The 19,851-nt window shown below is 66.5% G+C and overlaps 5 protein-coding genes across 5 annotated transcripts in view; 2 read left to right on the forward strand and 3 right to left on the reverse strand.

Moving 5' to 3' along the window:
* The window catches only part of FANCA (FA complementation group A), a 319,775-nt gene that overhangs the window by 249,963 nt on the left and 49,961 nt on the right, over positions 1 to 19,851 (reverse strand). The gene's annotated exons all lie outside the window — the stretch shown is intronic.
* Positions 1,026 to 3,225, reverse strand: LOC131089598 (sulfotransferase 2B1-like). Its single transcript, XM_058034423.1, has 6 exons — positions 3,087 to 3,225; positions 2,506 to 2,714; positions 2,235 to 2,361; positions 2,069 to 2,163; positions 1,700 to 1,880; positions 1,026 to 1,261 (listed from the first exon to the last, which is right to left on the reverse strand). Exons 1-6 carry the CDS (start codon positions 3,223 to 3,225, stop codon positions 1,146 to 1,148), a joined length of 867 nt encoding a protein of 288 aa, XP_057890406.1. The 3' UTR covers positions 1,026 to 1,145.
* On the forward strand, positions 4,383 to 9,774 carry DPEP1 (dipeptidase 1). The gene is made up of 10 exons (XM_058033981.1): positions 4,383 to 4,495; positions 5,979 to 6,111; positions 6,562 to 6,694; positions 7,094 to 7,244; positions 7,337 to 7,406; positions 8,065 to 8,241; positions 8,637 to 8,721; positions 8,794 to 8,869; positions 9,184 to 9,319; positions 9,601 to 9,774. The coding sequence occupies exons 1-10, from the start codon at positions 4,383 to 4,385 to the stop codon at positions 9,772 to 9,774; spliced, it is 1,248 nt and encodes a 415-aa protein (XP_057889964.1).
* Positions 11,071 to 16,406, reverse strand: CHMP1A (charged multivesicular body protein 1A). Its single transcript, XM_058034425.1, has 7 exons — positions 16,356 to 16,406; positions 16,158 to 16,177; positions 15,533 to 15,610; positions 14,314 to 14,460; positions 12,908 to 13,036; positions 12,643 to 12,830; positions 11,071 to 12,422 (listed from the first exon to the last, which is right to left on the reverse strand). Exons 1-7 carry the CDS (start codon positions 16,360 to 16,362, stop codon positions 12,401 to 12,403), a joined length of 591 nt encoding a protein of 196 aa, XP_057890408.1. The 5' UTR covers positions 16,363 to 16,406; the 3' UTR covers positions 11,071 to 12,400.
* Positions 16,627 to 19,820, forward strand: CDK10 (cyclin dependent kinase 10). The gene is made up of 13 exons (XM_058033982.1): positions 16,627 to 16,851; positions 16,935 to 17,007; positions 17,420 to 17,491; positions 17,584 to 17,686; positions 17,803 to 17,884; positions 18,220 to 18,287; positions 18,422 to 18,474; positions 18,569 to 18,638; positions 18,715 to 18,774; positions 18,862 to 18,985; positions 19,067 to 19,206; positions 19,305 to 19,357; positions 19,437 to 19,820. Exons 1-13 carry the CDS (start codon positions 16,627 to 16,629, stop codon positions 19,532 to 19,534), a joined length of 1,221 nt encoding a protein of 406 aa, XP_057889965.1. The 3' UTR covers positions 19,535 to 19,820.

Consider the following 19,851-nt stretch of genomic DNA (forward strand, 5'->3'; position numbering starts at 1 on the left):
GCCCATGGGGCCGCTCCTGGGCGGGCAGGAGCTGCCCTGGCACCCGTGCCCATGGGGCCGCTCCTGGGCGGGCAGGAGCTGCCCTGGCACCCGTGCCCATGGGGCCGCTCCTGGGCGGGCAGGAGCTGCCCTGGCACCCCTGCCCATGGGGACGGAGGGTGGCTGCAGAGGGACCCTCGGGGCTGGCAGTGTCCAGGGACACCTCGCTGGGCTGTCCGTGCCGGCAGGAGGGGCTGGCACAGGGGGCAGGGTTGGCAAGGCTGGCACAAGGGGCAGGGTTGGCAAGGCTGGCACAGGGGGCAGGAGTGGCAGGACACGGGTGCCACTGTCCCACAGAGCCCGAGGAGGGTCTCACCAGCTCCCCCCTGTCAGCCAGGCCTAGCCAGGGCTCCTGGTGGTGCCAGGGCCGAGCCCCCACCCTGCTCACCCTGAGGAAGCCAGTTAATCACTGACTGAGCCTCTGCTGCCCGGGGGCTCCACGGGGCGATTCCTTGGCAGGAGAGGGGCCGGGGGCTCGGGCTGCTCCTGCCCGGGACACCCCAGGGTGCTGGGGGTGGAATGAGCCCCTCGGTGCCAACAGCCCAGCAGGGAGATGGGCAGGGAGAGCGCCCAGCCGGGGTAACGGGGCGGGGGGCACTGGAGGGGGGCCCTGGGTGCTGCTGAAGGAGCCAGCCCCGTGCCGCGAGCTGTGCTGGCAGGCCCTGTCCCCACGCTGTGACCCCGCCCGGGCCGTGCTGCCCCCCCGGTCATTGCCCCCGCCCGTTAATGAGGGCCCCGGGGATGCGTCCCCACCCCGATGTGCTCCTGATAACGGCAGCTGTTCCTGATAACAGCAGCGCTTCCCGCCCCGCTCCCATGGGAATCGTTGCCTCGCAGGGAACAACAATAAATATTTATTTCCGCAGGGTGGGATGGGCGGAAAGAGGGGTCACGGCCACAGCCCCGGGCCGGGGCAGCGGGAGCACGGGGACGGCCACAATGCAGGGCCGGGAAAGCTCCCTGAACCCAGGGAGGAGGAGGGACGGTGCTCCCAGACCCCCGGCCCCGGCGGGTGACACAGGGGGGCTTTGGAGGGGCCCTGCAGGGTCTCCATGTGGTTGTCAGCAGGTGAGGGCTCAGCGTCCCCCCAAAGCCCGGCGGCTCCCTCAGGCCATGGGCCACTGTGTGGGCAGCTCCGTGTCCCCCATCTCCTCCTGGTAGCGCCGGTTGAAGAGCGCGTTCTGCTCGGGGGAGAAGTGGCTGCGCCAGTCCCCCACCACCCCTGAGGGACAGAGGGACAGCCAGTCAGGGTCCCTGTCCCACCACCCCTGAGGGACACAGGGACAGCCAGTCAGGGTCCCTGTCCCTGTCCCACCACCCCTGAGGGACACAGGGACAGCCAGTCAGGGTCCCTGTCCCTGTCCCACCACCCCTGGGGGACACAGGGACAGGCAGTCAGGGTCCCTGTCCCACCACCCCTGAGGGACACAGGGACAGCCAGGCAGGGTCCCTGTCCCACCACCCCTGAGGGACACAGGGACAGCCAGGCAGGGTCCCTGTCCCTGTCCCACCACCCCTGGGGGACACAGGGACAGCCAGTCAGGGTCCCCGTCCCTGTCCCACCACCCCTGGGGACACAGGGCACAGGCAGGCAGGGTCCCTGTGCTCTCGGTGTCCCCGCGGTGTCCCCGGGGTGCCGCACGCCCCCAGCCCCGCTCACCCTTGCGCATGAAGCGGCCCTGGCTGTGGTCCATGATCTCGGCGGGGATCAGGGAGTAGTTAGCCATGGCGTTGTCCCGCATGGCCGAGAAGCTGCAGTGCTGCTCCAGGGCTGCCAGCGTGCCCGGTGCCAGCGGGCACCCCAGGAAGGTGCTGAGGCGCTGCGCGGTGCCCCGCAGGTCCTGCGGCGGGAGCGCGGTCAGCACCGGGCACCGGGCACCGGGGACCGGGACGGGACGGGGACACGGCGGGGCTCACACCGGGACAGGGACGGGACGGGGACACGGCGGGGCTCACACCGGGCACCGGGGACGGGACAGGACACGGCGGGGCTCACACCGGGCACGGGACAGGACGCGGCGGGGCTCACCTGGTGCAGCTCCTCGTAGGTGACATAGAGGATGTCCAGGCGGTGCCGCTGGCCCAGCCAGCCCTTGACGTGCTCGAACCAGGAGCCGTAGTGCACTGGGGGGAGGCGGGGGGTGATGGGGAGCCCCGAGGCTCAGCCCCCCCCCCCCAGACTGCCCCGTCCCTACCTGTGCCCTCGAGGAACTGCGTCAGGAAGGCATCGAAGGAGCTGGGGTCGGGCAGGAACTTGGCCAGGTGGTGGAAGTGGTAGAAGGAGACGGCGACGTCTTTGGGGTTCCTGGCCACGTAGATCACCTGGAGGGACATAGAGTCACCCCGCAGCCGGGGGCGTTCCCCTGCACCCCGCTCAGAAATCCCCCAGCGTTTCCCGGCTGCGGGAAGCCCCGGGGGTGCGGGATGTCCCTGCAGGGCCCCCCCGAGCCCCGGGACCGCTCTGACCTTGGCCTTGCTGCGCTGCAGGGCGGGGGCCAGCACGGGCGCGGGCAGGTGCGTGGTGAGGAGCCGCGGGCCGCCCGTGTCCCGCAGAGCCTCCCGGCAGTAGATCTGCTCCAGCCACGGCGCCCTCTCCCAGTTGGGAATGGTCTTGGCCGGCCGGGCGTCGCCGAGGCTGAAGAGCAGCGTCAGGATCTCCTGCATCCAGGTGGTGCCTGCAGGGGTGGCTGTCAGGGCAGGGCCGCGGCACCATGGCACGGCACGGCATGGCACTGCCCTGGCACGGTAGCGCGGATTGGCACGGCAAGGCACGGCTCACCCTGTCCCGTCCCACCCCGACCCCTCCCGTAGCAGCGGCTGGGCCGGCAGTGCCGTGTGCCCCTCCCCGAGCCCCCAGGGACACCAGGCTGGGGCTGGGGACAGCGGGGCAGCCGGACAGGGGCTCGGGGTGCCCGTGCCGTGCCAGAGATCCAGCGGGACCCGGTCCGGGCGTGTCCCAGCCCCGGCAGCTCCGGGGGAGCTCCCGCCCCAGCCCGGGCTCCCCGTCCCGTCCCCTCTCGTTGTCCCGGTGTCCCCTATCCCCTCACCCGATTTGGGGTAGGTGGCGATCAGCACGTCGCTGGGGCGGAAGGTGAAGGCGGCGGCGAAGCCGAGGGACTCCTGGGTGTGGAGGTGGCCGGGCAGGGCGATGCCCGCGAAGGTCTCGGTCACCTCCATGCGCTCCATGGCCCGGCCGGGCGGGACGCGCCGGGAGCCGCTTAAGTAGCGCAGAAAGAGGAAGCGGCCCCGGCGGGCGGGGGGCCGGAACCCCCCGGCACATTCCTGCCGGGGAGCCGGGAATCCGCGCTGGGGCCAGCGCCGGGAGAGCGCGGCTGCCAGGGGCTGCCCGCACCCGGGATGGGATGGGACGGGATGGGACGGGAAGGGTGGGATGGGACGGGAATCCTCCCGTTCCTGAGGCACCGCCGCAGCCGGGGAAACGCGGGGGCCGCGTCACCTCGGGCAGGCCCGGGAAGGCCGAGCGATGCCAGCCCCACGCCGTGCCCACCCCGGCTCCCCGTGCCTGGCACCGCAGGAGGGGTTTGTTGCCATCAGGAACACCCCAGGATGAGGTGTCCAGCTGGACCGGCCATCTCCGCGTGGCTCCAAGCCATTCCCGAAGCGCAGCCAAGGCCTCGCTGGGAAGGACGGCACAGCTGGGGCCAGCAGGGATGCGCAGCATGGCGGTGCCTCAGTTTCCCCTCGGGACGCTGCAGCGGGACAGAGTGCGGGGGGCCCGAGCGCACACGGAGCAGCAGCAGCAGCAGCAGCAGCAGCAGCAGCCCCACCGCCGGCCGTGCCACCCCGCTGCTGCCCCCGGGCATGCGGCGGCTCCGGCGCCACGGCGGGGGTGGCTCTGGGGGGGCCGGAGCCCATCCCAGCCCCGTCACCGCACGCAAGCCGGAAAAGTTCATTCACAGCCATCGCAGGCAGGGACCGCCCGAGTGTCCGGGGCCGGGGTGAGCGGGGCCGGGGGTGCCGGGGGTGCCGGGGGTGCCAGGGCCGAACCGGGGGTGCCGGGGAGGCTGAGGCGCGGATGGGACTGGCACTTTCCCAACTGAAGAATGTCTGGGCTTCATTAGAGGGATCGGGAGCGTCCCCGCGGCTCGGAGGAGAGGCCGAGGCACGGCCCGGCCACCGGGGCTGGGCTGGGGAGGCCGCGAGAGAGCCCTGGCACTGCCAGGCGGGCACAGGGCAGCCAGGGAGGGGAAACGCCACGCTCCTGGTTATTCATTGACGGCGGGAGGGGACGGAGGAGCGCGGAGCGGCCATCCCAGTGCCTGCGCTCTCACGGCGGTGCCGGGTCCCCCCTTGTCCCCAGCAGCAGCAGCCAGCGGGAGAAGATGCCCGGCGGGAGCGTGTGGGTGCTGGTGCTGGCGCTGGCACTGCCCAGCACTGGACAGCAGCACCTGCAGGAGGCCGAGCGCATCATGAGCACCACGCCGGTCATCGACGGGTGAGCAAAGGTCACCGGGCCCGCAGCGAGCTCGGCTGCTCCCTCCGTGTGGGAAAACCCCAGCTGGGAAACCCTGCTGGGACAGCCCGGGGGGCATTCCGGGCCCGGGCACCCCTGCGGGAACGGGGAGCAGATCTCCCAGGGGATCCCCGTGCCAGCACCCCAGGGCTGTGCAGGAATAGGGGACAGCTTTCCCAGGGGATCCCCGTGCCAGGCACCCAGGGCTGTGCAGGAATAGGGGACAGCTTTCCCAGGGGATCCCCGTGCCCGCGCCCCAGGGCTGTGCAGGAATAAGGGACAGCTTTCCCAGGGGATCCCCGTGCCCGCACCCCAGGGCTGCGTGGGGACGAGGAACAGATTTACAGATTTCCCGCGGATCCCGTGGCACGGTCCGTGCACCGAGGGGATCCCCGGCGCCGCAGCCCGGCGGGAGCGGGCAGGGTACGGGAAGCCGGGGCTGGGCTGCCCCGGGGGAAGTTCCTGCTCATGCTGATGGTGTCCCCGCTCCCTTCTCGGGAGCCTCGGGAGGCCTCGGTCCCTGCAGCTCTCCCTGGTGGAACACGGAGCCGGGCAGGGGGAGCGGGGATGTGGGACCGTGACAGGAGCAGGAAGTGGCACCAGCCCGGACCCTGCCACGTCCCCGGGGGCACCGCTGGGTGTGGGATGGGCGTGCCAGGATGTCCCTGCGGTGACATCCCTGCCGAGGGGGTGTTGGGCTGGCTCCCCTGGGTGTGAGGGTGATGATGGGCTGGGAAGGGGCAGGGGAGCGTCCTCAGGGGGGTCCCACATGGCACTGTCACCTGGGAGGGACCTGTCTCCAGTTCTGGGCTGGAGCTGCTGGGGGGGCTTGTGGCTGAGGGGACAGCTGGGGGGACAGACGGACTGGGGGGGATGGATGGATGGATGATGGATGGATGGATGGATGGATGGATGATGGATGGATGGATGGATGATGGATGGATGGATGGATGGATGGATGGATGGATGGATGGATGGATGGATGGATGGATGGATGGATGGATGATGGATGGATGGATGGATGGATGGATGGAGGGATGGATGGATGGATGGATGGATGGATGGATGGATGGATGATGGATGGATGATGGATGGATGGATGGATGGATGGATGGATGGATGGATGATGGATGGATGGATGGATGGATGGATGGATGATGGATGGATGGATGGATGGATGGATGGATGGATGGATGGAGGGATGGATGGATGGATGGATGGATGGATGGATGGATGGATGGATGGATGGATGATGGATGGATGATGGATGGATGGATGGATGATGGATGGATGGATGGATGATGGATGGATGATGGATGGATGGATGATGGATGGATGGACAGATGGATGGAATGACAGCCAGATGAGGGCACTGTGTGTGTGGCCAGCCAGCAGGGTGGGCCGCCTGAGGGTGAGTGGGCCGAGGGTCTGGCCCCTCCTCAGCGCCCACCCTGTCCCTGCCCAGGCACAACGACCTGCCCTGGCAGCTCCTCCGCAAGTTCTACAACCAGCTGAGGCTGCCAGCAGCCAACCTGACCCTGCTGAACGACACCCACACCAACATCCCCAAACTGCGCCAGGGCCACGTGGGCGGGCAGGTGGGAGCACCGGGGTGGGCACTGGGGAGGGCAGGGGCACCAGGGAGGGCACCAGGGAGAGTGAGAGGGCTCTGGGGAGGGCAAGGGCACCAGGGAGGGCACCGGGGTGAACACTGGGGAGAGCAGGGGCACCAGGGAGGGCACCAGGGAGAGTGAGAGGGCTCTGGGGAGGGCAGGGCCATGAGGGAGGGCACCAGGGAGAGTGCGAGGGCTCTGGGGAGAGCAGGGGCACCAGGGAGGGCACCAGGGAGAGTGAGAGGGCTCTGGGGAGGGCAGGGCCATGAGGCAGGGCACCAGGGTGAGTGAGAGGGCTCTGGGGAGGGCAGGGGCACCAGGGAGGGCACCGGGGGTCTTGGGGCAGCACCAGGACTGGCAGAGTGCTGGGGTGAGCAGTAGGGTGGGCAGTGCCTGTGCTGGGGGAGTGCTCACGCTGACGGGGTGCCCGGGCAGTTCTGGTCGGTGTATGTGCCCTGCGAGACGCAGAACAAGGACGCGGTGAGGCGCACGCTGGAGCAGATGGACGTGGTGCAGCGCATGTGTGACCTGTACCCAGAGACCTTCCTCTGTGTCACCGACAGCAGCGGTGAGCGGGCACAGCGGGGATGGGCACAGCGGGGATGGGCACCGCGGGGATGGGCACAGCGGGGACGGGCACTGCGGGGATGGGCACCACGGGGATGGGCACTGCGGGGACGGGCACAGCGGGGACGGGCACAGCGGGGATGGGCACCACGGGTACGGGCACTGCGGGGATGGGCACAGCGGGGATGGGGCACAGCGGGGATGGGGCACCGCGGGGATGGGCACCACGGGGACGGGCACTGCGGGGACGGGCACAGCGGGGACGGGCACAGCGGGGATGGGGCACCACGGGGACGGGCACCGCGGGGACGGGCACAGCGGGGACGGGCACTGCGGGGACGGGCACAACGGGGCTGCCGAGGGTCCCGCCCGCCCCGCTGATGTCCCCGCCCTCCCGCAGGCATCCGGGAGGCGTTCCGGACCGGGAAGGTGGCCAGCCTGATGGGGGTGGAGGGCGGCCACTCCATCGACAGCAGCCTGGGCGTCCTGCGCACCCTGTACCGCCTGGGTGCCCGCTACATGACCCTCACCCACAGCTGCAACACCCCCTGGTAGGGCCCCCGGGGGCACGGACGGTGGCAGCGCTGCCATGGGGGGATGTGGTCAGAGGGGTGGCCACTCTGATGCTCTCCCTGTTCTGCAGGGCTGACAACTGGCTGGTGGACACCAAAGATGAGGAACCTGTGCACCACGGCCTCTCACCCTTTGGGAAGGTGAGGAATAACATCAGCGGTGCCCAGGAGCAGTGGCATTGGAGGAATGTGGTACTGGCACCCACTGGCACCATGCTGGGCACAGTGTTCCATCCATCCATCCATCCATCCATCCATCCATCCATCCATCCATCCATCATCCATCCATCCATCCATTCATCCCTCCATCCATCCATCCATCCATCCATCCATCATCCATCCATCATCCATCCATCCATCCATCCATCCATCCATCCATCCATCCATCATCCATCCATCCATCCATCCATTCATCCCTCCATCCATCCATCCATCCATCCATCCATCCATCCATCCATCCATCCATCCATCATCCATCCATCCATCCATCCATCCATCCATCATCCATCCATCATCCATCTATCCATCCATCCATCCATCCATCCATCCATCCATCCATCATCCATCCATCCATCATCCATCCATCATCCATCCATCCATCCATCCATCCATCCATCCATCCATCCATCCATCCATCCATCCATCCATCATCCATCCATCATCCATCCATCCATCCATCCATCCATCCATCCATCCATCCATCCATCCATCCATCCATCCATCCCTCTGTCCCCCCATGCCCAGAGGGGACCCCTCCCATGTCCCGCTCAGCCCCCAGCCCCGTCCCCTGTCCCTGCAGATGGTGGTGGAGGAGATGAACCGCCTGGGCATGATGGTGGACCTGGCCCACGTCTCAGTGGACACCATGAAGATGGTGCTGAACATCTCCAAGGCCCCCGTCATCTTCAGCCACTCCTCTGCCTACAGCCTCTGCCAGCACCGCCGCAACGTGCCCGACGACGTGCTGCAGCTGGTGGTGAGCTTGGGGCACGGCCAGGGGCACTGGGGGCTCTGGGGGCACAGCAGGGACATGGGGGGCTCTGGGGGCACGGCCAGGACATGGGGGGCTCTGGGGGCACAGCCAGGGACACGGGGGGCTCTAGGGGCACGGCCAGGGACACGGGGGGCTCTGGGGGCACAGCAGGGACATGGGGGGCTCTGGGGGCACAGCCAGGGACACGGGGGGCTCTGGGGGCACAGCAGGGACATGGGGGGCTCTGGGGGCACAGCCAGGACATGGGGGGCTCTGGGGGCACAGCCAGGGACATGGGGGGCTCTGGGGGCACGGCCAGGGGCACTGGGGCTCTGGGGACACGGCCAGGGACACAGGGGGCTCTGGGGCTCTGGGGGCTCAGGGCTGCTCCTCCCCAGGCCTCCACGGGCAGCTTGGTGATGGTCAACTTCTACAACGCCTACGTGACCTGCAGCGAGAAGGCGCAGCTGAAGGACGTGGCAGGTGAGGGGGTGCCCAGGTGTCTGGGGGTGCCAGTGTGCCCCCTGCCCTGCTCACCCCCGTGTCCCCCCACAGACCACATGGACTATGTGAAGAAGGTGGCCGGTGCCCAGGCTGTCGGCTTCGGGGGGGACTACGACGGGGTCTCAGGGTAAAGGGGGTGATTGGGATGGGATGGCATGGGATGGGATGGGACGGGATGGGATGGGATGGGATGGGGTGGGATGGGATGGGACGGGATGGGATGGGATGGGATGGGATGGGACGGGATGGGATGGGATGGGATGGGATGGGATGGGATGGGATGGGATGGGGTGGGATGGGATGGGACGGGATGGGATGGGATGGATGGGGCAGCGTCCCCACCATGGGGACATCCTGAGGAGCAGGGGTGCCCCCCCGCACCCTGTGTGGGCAGCTGGGGGTGCTGGGGGTGGCCCAGCTGTGAGCAGTGGGGTGGCACAGGGTCCCCACCGGCCTGGAGGACGTCTCCAAGTATCCCATGCTGGTGGCCGAGCTGCTGGCGAGGAACTGGACGGAGCAGGAGGTGAAGGGAGCCCTGGCTGAGAACCTGCTCCGGGTCTTCAGCAGAGTGGAGGAGGTGAGCGGGGCACGGGGAGGGACAGGGCAAGGGGACCTGTGGGGGGGACACGAGTGGCACCGGGAGCATTGGAATGGGGATGTATGGGACACGGGGACACTTGGGGCAGCAGCCACAGCTGGAACATCGGGGCATGCGGCACTCAGGAATTTGTGGGGACACGGGGAGGCATGGGGACACACGGGGCACCGGGACGTGTGTGGGATGGTGGCACAGGGACGTGCGGGGTGGCAGGGGCTCCGTGCCCGTCTCACCGGGAGCCCACGCTGTGCCCACGGCAGGTGAAGAGGAGCCTGCAGGGCACGGCTCCCCTCGAGACCCCCATCGCCTTCGAGGAGCTGGAGAGCTCGTGCAGAACCAGCTACGGCTACTCCGACCCGGTGCCCGCCCGGGCACCGCCCGCAGCCCTGGCACCGCCGCTGGCCCTGGCGCTGCTGCTGGCCCTGCTCTCCTAGCGCCCGCCTGGCACCGCGGGCCTGGCACCGTGCCCGGGCAGCCGGGCGGGGCAGATCCCGCTCTCCTCTCCGCCGGACCTGCCGGCAAAATAAATCCGTGACTCGAGCAGCGCCCGCAGCGAGCCAGTGTCCGTCCGTGTGCGGCTCCGCGGCACAGCCAGGGGCCTGCCTGGGCATGCTGGGTCACCCTGCGTGTCCCCGGCCACCCCCCGTGTCACCGGCAGTGTCACCGGCCGGGCAGAGCCGCGGGGTCCCGGGAAGCTGTACCGGCCCCGGGAGTGACACATCCCGGCAGCACCTGGCCAGGGCGGCTGCCGAGCTGCCTCCGCAGGATGCTTCCATTAATCATTAGCTAATTAATTGGCTACTTAATTATCTCCTTAGCAATTTCCTCTGGCATTCAGGAACAGCCTGTCTGGGGAGCGGAGGCGGCAGAACAGGCAGGAGGAGAAGGGGAGCCATCATCTTCCTGTGGCATTCGGGATTTGGCTGAGGCAGAGCGCCCGCCTGCCAGCCGGGCACCGGGCAGGGGAGGCACGGGCACGGAAAGGGACGGGGAAGGGAAGGGAAGGGACGGGAACAGGAGCAGGGAAGGGACGGGAACAGGAGCAGGGAAGGGAAGGGACGGGAACAGGAGCAGGGAAGGGAAGGGACGGGAACAGGAGCAGGGAAGGGAAGGGAAGGGAAGGGAAGGGAAGGGAAGGGAAGGGAAGGGAAGGGAAGGGAAGGGAAGGGACGGGAACAGGAGCAGGAGCAGGGAAGGGAAGGGAAGGGAAGGGACGGGAACAGGAGCAGGGAAGGGAAGGGACGGGAACAGGAGCAGGGAAGGGAAGGCTGCACCCTCCGCCCCGTCCCTGCCAGCGAGGCTGCTGTGGGCAGGTGCTGATGGCAGCATGGCTGTGGTGCCACCTCGGTGCGGTGACAAGCCCGGGTCTCCCCTCGGCGTCCCAGATTGTCCCCAAAAGGGCTGGGAACGGTGCAGGGAGCCGGGCTGGCCCAGCCTGACGGGGAAGGGAGCTGGGCTCCAGCTGCTCCTGCTCACCCTGGTGCCCCTGTTTGGCCACACGAAAGGGTCAGGTCCCTGCACTGGGGAACGGGGTTGTCCTCGCCCTCCAGAATCCCGAGTGGGCACCCCGAGCCCCTTCCCTGCTCCTGCATGGGCAGAGGCTCTGGGAACGAGAGCAGCCCCTCCCTGCTCCCCCTCAGCTCCAGGGCAGCCCCCGGCACCAGGACAGGGGATCAGACAGGGGGGGACCACAGACCCCGTGTGCATCCACCCCCCAACACACACTGGGCTGTTCAGAGATTGTTTATTTAAACCCACAGAAGGGCATGGACACGGTTTGGGCAAAAAGAAGGCAAATAAGACAAGCTTAAAAAAACAAACCACCAATGAAACCACAGAGAGAGACAGCCCAGGAGAGGGACAGGGGCAGGTCTGGAGCCCCAGGGCTGCAGGGAGCCAGGCACAAACCTCCAGGGTCCCCCAGCTTCCCACCCGGCCCCTCGGGAGGTGGGACAAGATCCAGTGCTCTGCTGCAGCCCAAAGCTGCCTCCTCCTCCTCCTCGGTGGAGAGGAAGGCTCCGTGTCCCCAGCCACAGGCTCCAAGGCCACTGAAGTCGGGAAAAACAACCAGCGCAGCAGGAAGTGTTTGTGCCGGGCAGGGGGCCCACGACATCCCCCAGAGGTGACAGTTCCTGCTGGGACACCCAAAGGAATCGGAGCTTCCTTCCTGGAGAGCTTCCAGCCGTCCAGCAGGGCCGCGGGAGGGGCACAATGGCTCGGGCAGCGCGGGGAGGTGACAAGGGACAGGGGTGAGCAGCGGGAGGGCACACGGAGAGAGAGCAGCCCCAGCCCGGTGCCAGCAGCGAGGGACAGAGGGCCGAGGCACAGGGATGGAGCAGAGCTGTCCCGGGATGGTTCTGCACTCCCTGCCACACCCCCCAGCAGGGGGACATTTGGGGACGTGTCTGCAGCCCCCACGGCCCCCAGCGCCGGCCACGGCTCCTCGCCGTGCAGGCAGGGCCAGGATAACCATTTCCAGCTGGCAGTGCCCGGGGAACGTGGGCATCGACACGCACGGGGCTGGGCAGGGAGGGCGCTCCCAAGGGCACTTCGTGGTACGGGCTGGGCTGTGGCCGGGGGACACGGAGCAGCACAGGGCACGGGGACGGTGACAGCGAGGGAGGGGACACCCCGCCGGTGGCAGCGAGGGAGGGGACACCCGCTGGCACCGCCCTTCCCGCAAGGCACCGAGCTGCCCAGCCCCGGCCGGCATTGGGGGCCCCTGCAGGCCCTGCTGCTCCTGCCGAGCAGCCCCTGGGGAGCTCAGCCCGCAGCTCAGGCCCGGGCAGGGAACGCCAGAGGGGTTGGGGAGCAGCATCCCTAAGCAGGGAGATCAATCAATCAATCCCCTCAGTGTTCCCCTCAGACAGGGCGTGGGGCCCTGCCAGCAGCAGCACCCCCAGACAAAGCCCCCCAGAATCCAGCACAGCATTCCCACGTTCCCACCGGGGTCACAGCAGGCTCAGGGAAGGGCTGTCACCCCCCAGAACAGTCCAGAGGCAGGGGGGCTGCACGAGGGGGTCCTGCTCCAGCAGTGCCATCCACAGCCCCAGGGAGAGCTCAGTTCCTCAGGGCAGCCAGCCTGCAGGGAGAGCAGGGTCAGGGCAGCAGGAGCAGCCCAGGGAGGGGCAGGGAGCCCCTGAGAGCCCCCAGGGAGCCCCTGAGAGCCCCAGGGAGGGCCAGGGAGCCCCTGAGAGCCCCAGGGAGGGCCAGAGAGCCCCTGAGAGCCCCAGGAAGGGGCAGCTCCTCCCCTCGAGGCCAGGGAAGGACCCTGGGGGCACAGGGACAGGGACAGCACCAACCTGCGGGACAGCTGGTCCTCCTGGGAGCGCACAGAGCTCTCCCCCAGGGCCGAGGCCCCCTCGGGAAGCTGGCTCAGCTGGTCCATGATCTCCAGCCCGTTCTCCTCGGCGATCTGCACGATCAGGCTGTCCACCTGCTCCTGCGGCGTGCTCAGCGTGGTGGCCGAGCTCATGGAGTCCTCCATGACCTGGCACAGACACAGCCCTGTCCCCCTGCCCGGACACAGCCCTGCCAGGGCTCTCACCCTGCCCGCCCAGCACTCACCGACGTGTGGACATCCAGGTTCTGCACTTGCTGCTCGAATTTATCCATCACCGCCGACACCTTCTGCAGGTCCATGGAGCTCAGGGCCTTGTCCAGAGCCTTGGTCACCTGGGCCATGTTCTTCGTCACCTGCAAGAGGAGATTCCTTCAGGGATGCCCTGGGGGCTGCAGACAAACCCGAGCGCTGTCCTGACCCATCCCAGGTAGGATGGACCTGTCTGAGGGGTCTGACACCACCACCAGCACTGCTGGGGTCATCTGGGGACACAGGGGCACTGGGGGTTGGCACCCTGATTTTTTAAGATTTTTTAAGTTTCCTAATGTTTACATTTTCATAGCAAACTTTCTCACACGCTTTCTGTAAATAACTGATTGTTTTGCATTCTCTTGTGGAGGAGGAGGAATTTGATGGACTGTTGGTTTGCCCAGCGTCATTGGAGAGGTGGAACTTTCTCCCTCCAATCCACTGTCACTTTTGGAGATCTACAAATGTTAAGAGTCAGAAAATAAACCTCCCTTTTTCCACCTTGAGAGCAGCAGTGTGTGCGTGCACTCACGTTGTTTTGTGTCCTGCAGTGCCAGGGGGTGGCTGGGGGCAGAGAGGGGAAGCTCCACAAGGGGATGTGAAGCTATGATATTTTTTGAACAATCCCTTTGCCAGGAATTTTCTCCTGAGAAGGTGTCTCTGGGGTGAAACACCACACCCCCAGCCAGACAAAGGTGTCTGTGGGGTGAAACACCACACACCCAGCCAGCCCAAAGGGTCTGTGGGGTGAAACACCACACACCCAGCCAGCCAAAGGTGTCTCTGGGGTGAAACACCACACACCCAGCCAGCCAAAGGTGTCTGTGGGGTGAAAGCACTGCAGCTGCCACCCTTGGTCAAGCAGCAAGGGCCGGACGAGCCCGGGAACGTGTCACAGACATCTTTATGAAAAATTCTTTCCTTAGGATTTTTCCTCCTGAGAATCTGAGAGGCCTCAGGAACAAAATGTAAACAATGGTTATCTGCTGCTGTGGGATGCAACATGTGGACCTTTGATTGGTCTATGTTGGAGGTTTCTAATTAATGTCCAATTACAGCCCATCTGGCCCAGACAGAGAGTCCGAGACAGAGCTTTTGTTATCATTCTTTTCTATTCTATTCTTAGCCAGCCTTCTAACGAAATCCTTTCTTCTATTATTTTAGTACAGTTTTAATGTAATATATACCATAAAATAACGAATCAGCCTTGTGAAACACGGAGTCAGATCCTTCCCTCATCCCGACCCCTGTGAGCACCATCGCAGGCCCGTCCATCCGGCTGCACTGCTATTTAATTCCATCACAGAGTCAGCTCCCGTCTGTGCCCTGGTGCCGAGGCCCCTGCGAGCCCCCCGGGGCTGGGGCAGCCCTGGGCTCTTACCCCCTTCATGGTGACGGCCGTCTGCACCTTGGAGGCCACGGCGTCCACGCGCGACGCCATGCGCAGCCAGTTGAGCCCCTCGTTGCGCTTGCGGATGGCGTTCTCAGCATAGACACGGGCACACTCCACGTTCTTCTGCTGCAGGGCCTGCAGGGAGAGTGCTCAGAGACAGCCTGGGCTGTGCCATGGACAGAGAGAGTGCTCAGAGACAGCCCTGGGCTGTGCCATGGACAGAGAGAGTGCTCAGGGAGAGCCCTGGGCTGTGCCATGGAGAGAGAGAGTGCTCAGAGACAGCCCCGGGCTGTGCCATGGAGAGAGAGTGCTCAGAGAGAGCCTGGGCTGTGCCATGGACAGAGAGCCTGTTCAGAGAGAGCCTGGGCTGTGCCATGGAGAGAGAGTGCTCAGAGAGAGCCCTGGGCTGTGCCATGGACAGAGAGTGCTCAGAGAGAGCCTGGGCTGTGCCATGGACAGAGAGTGCTCAGAGACAGCCCTGGGCTGTGCCATGGACAGAGAGAGTGCTCAGGGAGAGCCCTGGGCTGTGCCATGCACAGAGAGAGTGCTCAGAGACAGCCTGGGCTGTGCCATGGACAGAGAGCCTGTTCAGAGAGAGCCTGGGCTGTGCCATGGACAGAGAGAGTGCTCAGAGACAGCCCTGGGCTGTGTCATGGACAGAGAGAGTGCTCAGAGAGAGCCCTGGGCTGTGCCATGGACAGAGAGAGTGCTCAGAGACAGCCCCGGGCTGTGCCATGGAGAGAGAGACCCCTCAGAGACAGCCCCGGGCTGTGCCATGGAGAGAGACCCCTCAGAGACAGCCCTGGGCTGTGCCATGGACAGAGACCCCTCAGAGACAGCCCTGGGCAGAGCAGCCCTGTTGGGTGGGCTCCAGCAGGACACGGCTCTGCCATGGCTCCAGAGCCAGCCAAACCCCCCCAGTGGGGCTGCAGGGGCCACATCCCCCTCCCCAGTGGGGTCTGCCCTGCCCTGGTCCCACAGCAGGCACGAGGGGATGGCAGCTGCCCCACGGAGCCGAGCACCGGCAGGGTGGGCCCCACACGGGGGCAGGAGGGGGTTCCAGTGCCAGGATGGGCCCCACACTGGGGCAGAAGGGGGTTCCAGTGCCAGGATGGGCCCCACACGGGGGCAGAAGGGGTTCCAGTGCCAGGATGGGCCCCACACTGGGGCAGAAGGGGGTTCCAGTGCCAGGATGGGCCCCACACACCTTTTTGACTTTGGCCTGCTCAGCCTTGGAGTCCTTCTCAGCTTTCTTGGAGAGCTTCTCCAGCTGCTTGGCAGTGAACTGCGGGGACAGTGAGGGGCAGAGCGGGGACAGTGAGGGACAGTGAGGGACAGTGAGGGACGGCCAGAGCCCGTCCAGCCCCACCCTGCCATGGCAGGGACACCTGCCCCAAGCCCTGTGCAGCCTGGCCTTGGGCACTGCCAGGGATCCAGGGGCAGCCACAGCTGCTCTGGGCACCTGTGCCAGGGCCTGCCCACCCTCACAGCCAGGAATCCCATCCCCATGTCCCGTCCCTTCCCATCCCATCCCATCCCATCCCATCCCATCCCGTCCCATCCCACCCCATCCCACCCTCGGGCACTGGGGAGCTGCTCCCCTTTGTGCCACCGTGCCAGTGCCCACCTGTCCCACCCCTGCCACCTCTCACTGGCCACGCTGCCCGACCCCCTGCCCGCGGCACCTCCGGCCACCCCCTCGGGCCGGGTCCCGGTCCCCCCGCAGGACCAGCCCCGGTCAGGCCGAGCCAGCGGGCGGAACCGGGCTCGGGACTCCCCCGGGACCGGCGGTACGGGACGGAAAGGAGGGGAAGGGCCTCCGCTGCTCTCACCTTCAGCTGGAAGAGCGTGTCTGGAAAGGAAGGAGAGCACAGACTCAGCGACGGGGCCGGTACCGGCAGCGGGTCACCGGCGACCCCGCCCACGCTTCCCGGCCGCCAGTCCCGGCTCCGACCCTCACCCCCAGACCCACCCATCCCGCCCCGCCCCGGCCCCGCCGGGAGGCGCCGGTACCGCCCAACCCCCGGTACCGTCCATCCTGCCCGCCGCCGCTTCCGGGTTCTGCCGCCGCTTCCGGGGGACGCCGCCGCTGCTTCCGGGGTGCGCGCGCTGAGTCTCGCGAGAGCGGGGTTGGGGAATGTCACGTGGGCAGCGGGAAGCATTGGCGCGTAGGACGGAGGGGGCGGAGCCAAAAATCCGGTGCGGTGCGGATTGAGCGCGGGGCAAAGGGAGGCGGGGCCAAATGGGGCGGGGCTTTCCGGGCCGGGGTTGCTATTGGTCCCTCTCTAACAACGGTTTCCAATGCCTAACGCGTGTGGGCGGGGCCTGCTGGTGGGCGGGGCCTGCGGCGGGATAATAGCGCGCGTGCGCAGAGCGGAACTCGCCATCGCGGGCATGGCAGCGGCTGAGGCGGGACCAGAACCGGGACCAGAACCGGCACCGGGACCGGCCGAGCCTGAGCTGGAGCCCCTGCGGCTGCGGCGGCTGCGCGGAGACGGCTTCTTCGAGGTCCCGGCGGCCGATCGGGTGAGTGCGGCGGGTCCCGGGGTGTGGGAGCCGGGGGGTTCCCGTGAGGAGCCCTCGGGGCTGAACGCCGTTTGTGGTTTCAGCTGGGACGGTGCCGCAGCGTGAAGGAGTTCGAGAAGCTGAACCGGATCGGAGAGGGCACGTACGGCATCGTGTGTGAGTGCGGGCTGGGCCTCCCTGGGGGCGGCCGTGCGGACCGGGCAGGGACCTCGGGGTTAATTCCGCTCCCTGCCCGGGGTAGGGAGGGCTTTTCCGCTGGCTGTCTTCCACCAGATCACGCTGCTCTGTCCGGCATGGCCCTGGGCACTGCCAGGGATCCGGGGGCACTGCAGCTTCCCTGGGTGCCTGTGCCAGGGCCTGCCCACCCTGCCAGGGAAGGTTCCTTACGGACATCCCGTCCATCCCTGCCCTTGGGAAGCCATTCCCCTGTGGAATCCCAGCACGGTTTGTGTCGGGAGGCACCTGTAGCCCCCACAGTTCCCCCTGTGGCTGGGCAGGGGGGCTGAGGTGAGGCGGGGGCAATGCCAGGTGTGTGTCCTGTTGCCAAGGCGGCCTGTTCTGTCCCCAGACCGTGCCCGGGACACGCTGACCAACGAGACAGTGGCCCTGAAGAAGGTGCGGATGGACAACGAGAAGGATGGTAACGGAGGAGGGGAGCAGGGCTGGCTCTGTCCTGGCACTGCCTCCAGGCCGGTCTGCAGCACTGTGTCCCTCCCTCCCTCTCTGCCCCAGGAATGCCCATCAGCAGCCTGCGGGAGATCACCCTGCTCCTGCAGCTCCAGCACCCCAACATTGTGGAGCTGAAGGACGTGGTTGTGGGAAACCACCTGGAGAGGTGAGAGTCCCCTTTCTGTCCTCCGTGTGCCTCCCAAACCTTCCCTGGAGCCCTGGGCTGCCCCAGCAGCCAGAGCTGTGCTGGGGGAGGCTCTGACCTTGCCTTGTGTCCCACAGCATTTTCCTGGTGATGGGCTACTGCGAGCAGGACCTGGCCAGTCTCCTGGAGAACATGCAAACGCCCTTCTCGGAGGCTCAGGTACAGGCTGGGGGCAGGATTTGGGTCTGGCACCCCTGGGAGGGTGCTGCCATTCCATGTGGGCACTGTGAAGGGCTCCCTAGACCCTGATCTGGGGGATTCCAGGGGTTCTGATGGAGCTGGGCTTTGCTGATTTTCAGGGAATTTCCAGGCTGGGTTTGGGGCTGGAACAAACTGTCAGGGAAACAGAGCTGAGAGAAAATGCCTGCCCAGAACCCCCTGGGAGGACACAGGGCTGGAGGGACTGCAGGAGACCCCAGTGGGTTTGGGCTGTGTGGCTTTGTGCCTTCAGTGCTGCTCCCACAGAGGTGACAGCTCCTGTCCTCTGTCCCCAGGTGAAGTGCATCATCCTGCAGGTGCTCAGGGGCCTGCAGTACCTCCATGAGAACTACATCATCCACAGGTGGGAGTGGGGGAGAGAGGGGGGTCTGGGGACACCTCCCACGTCCTGGCAGCACCGGCAGGGCAGGGAGGCCATGGAACGATGGGTTTGGATTTTTCGTGTCGTCTCTCAGCTCCAGCTGCTGTTTCCCACAGGGACCTGAAGGTCTCCAACCTGCTGATGACCGACAAGGGCTGTGTGAAGATAGGTGAGTGCTGGCACCTGCACTGGGCCCTGGCTGCTCTGTGCCATGAGCACGGCTCAGAGCTGGGCTCCCTCCTGACTGCCACTCTCTCTTGCAGCTGATTTTGGCCTGGCACGCACCTACGGGATGCCCCCTAAGCCCATGACCCCCAAAGTGGTGACCCTGTGGTGAGTGGCAGTGCCAGGGTGGGTGTCCCACTGGCATAGGTGGTGCCAGCTCTGACACAGAGTGTCCCCTGTGCAGGTACCGTGCACCAGAGCTGCTGCTGGGCATGACCACCCAGACCACCAGCATTGACATGTGGTAAGGGGGGCTGGGGGCTGCAGGGGGGTCCCTGGGGAGGGCTGCACACTGCAGGGGCATCACTGCAGGGGCTCCTGTGCTCCGCAGGGCTGCTGGCTGCATCCTGGCCGAGCTGCTGGCACACAAACCACTGCTGCCAGGCACCTCTGAGATCCACCAGATCGACCTGATCGTGCAGCTCCTGGGGACACCCAACGAGAACATCTGGCCGGTGAGAGCTCCCTGCCCGTTCTCCCCCTGTCCCTTCTCCCTGGAGCTGCCCTGGCCCCTCCTCACACCCTGTTTCCCCCAGGGCTTCTCCAAGCTGCCCCTGGCCACGCAGTACACCCTGCGCAAGCAGCCCTACAACAACCTCAAGCACAGGTTCCCCTGGCTCTCGGAGGCTGGGCTGCGACTGCTCAACTTCCTCTTCATGTACGACCCCAAGAAAAGGTAAAGCCAGGCAGGCTGTGGGCTGGGCAGGGCAGGGACCTGCCCCACGCTGTCCCCCAGCCTGGGGTGGTCCCTGCCACTTGTCCTTGTCCCCGCAGGGCCACGGCCAAGGACTGCCTGGAGAGCTCCTACTTCAAGGAGAAGCCCTTGCGTGAGTACTCGCCGTGCTAGGGCAGGGCAGGGCTGGGGGGCTTTGGCCCTGCTGACTGAGCCCTGTCTGTGCCCCACAGCCTGTGAGCCCGAGCTGATGCCCACCTTCCCGCACCACCGGAACAAGCGGGCGGCCAGCACGGCCCTGGAGAGCCAGGCCAAGCGCAGCAAGCCCTGAGCTGTGCCCTGGAACAGCCTGACGTGTCCTGGCTGAGGAGGATTCCCTCAGCCCAGCAGTCCCAGCGCCATGGGGACGGCTCCTCCATCCACCTGCCCGTGCAGGACAGGGCAGGCTCCGGTCTGCAGCCGGGCCAGCAGGGCCCCAGAGCCAGGAGAGAGGAGAGATGGGGCCCGGGGATGCCCAGGCTTGGCAGGCTCAGTCCTGTCCCAGGCGGGTCCTGGTTTGTGCTGTCTGTGGGGGGAACCCCAACTCTGCCATCAATAAAAGCATCTGGCAGTGGCAACGTTGTGTAGAGTGAGGTGATTCTTTGGTGC

Source organism: Melospiza georgiana, chromosome 14, assembly GCF_028018845.1.
Source record: "Melospiza georgiana isolate bMelGeo1 chromosome 14, bMelGeo1.pri, whole genome shotgun sequence".
Classification (NCBI taxonomy): Eukaryota; Metazoa; Chordata; class Aves; order Passeriformes; family Passerellidae; genus Melospiza; species Melospiza georgiana.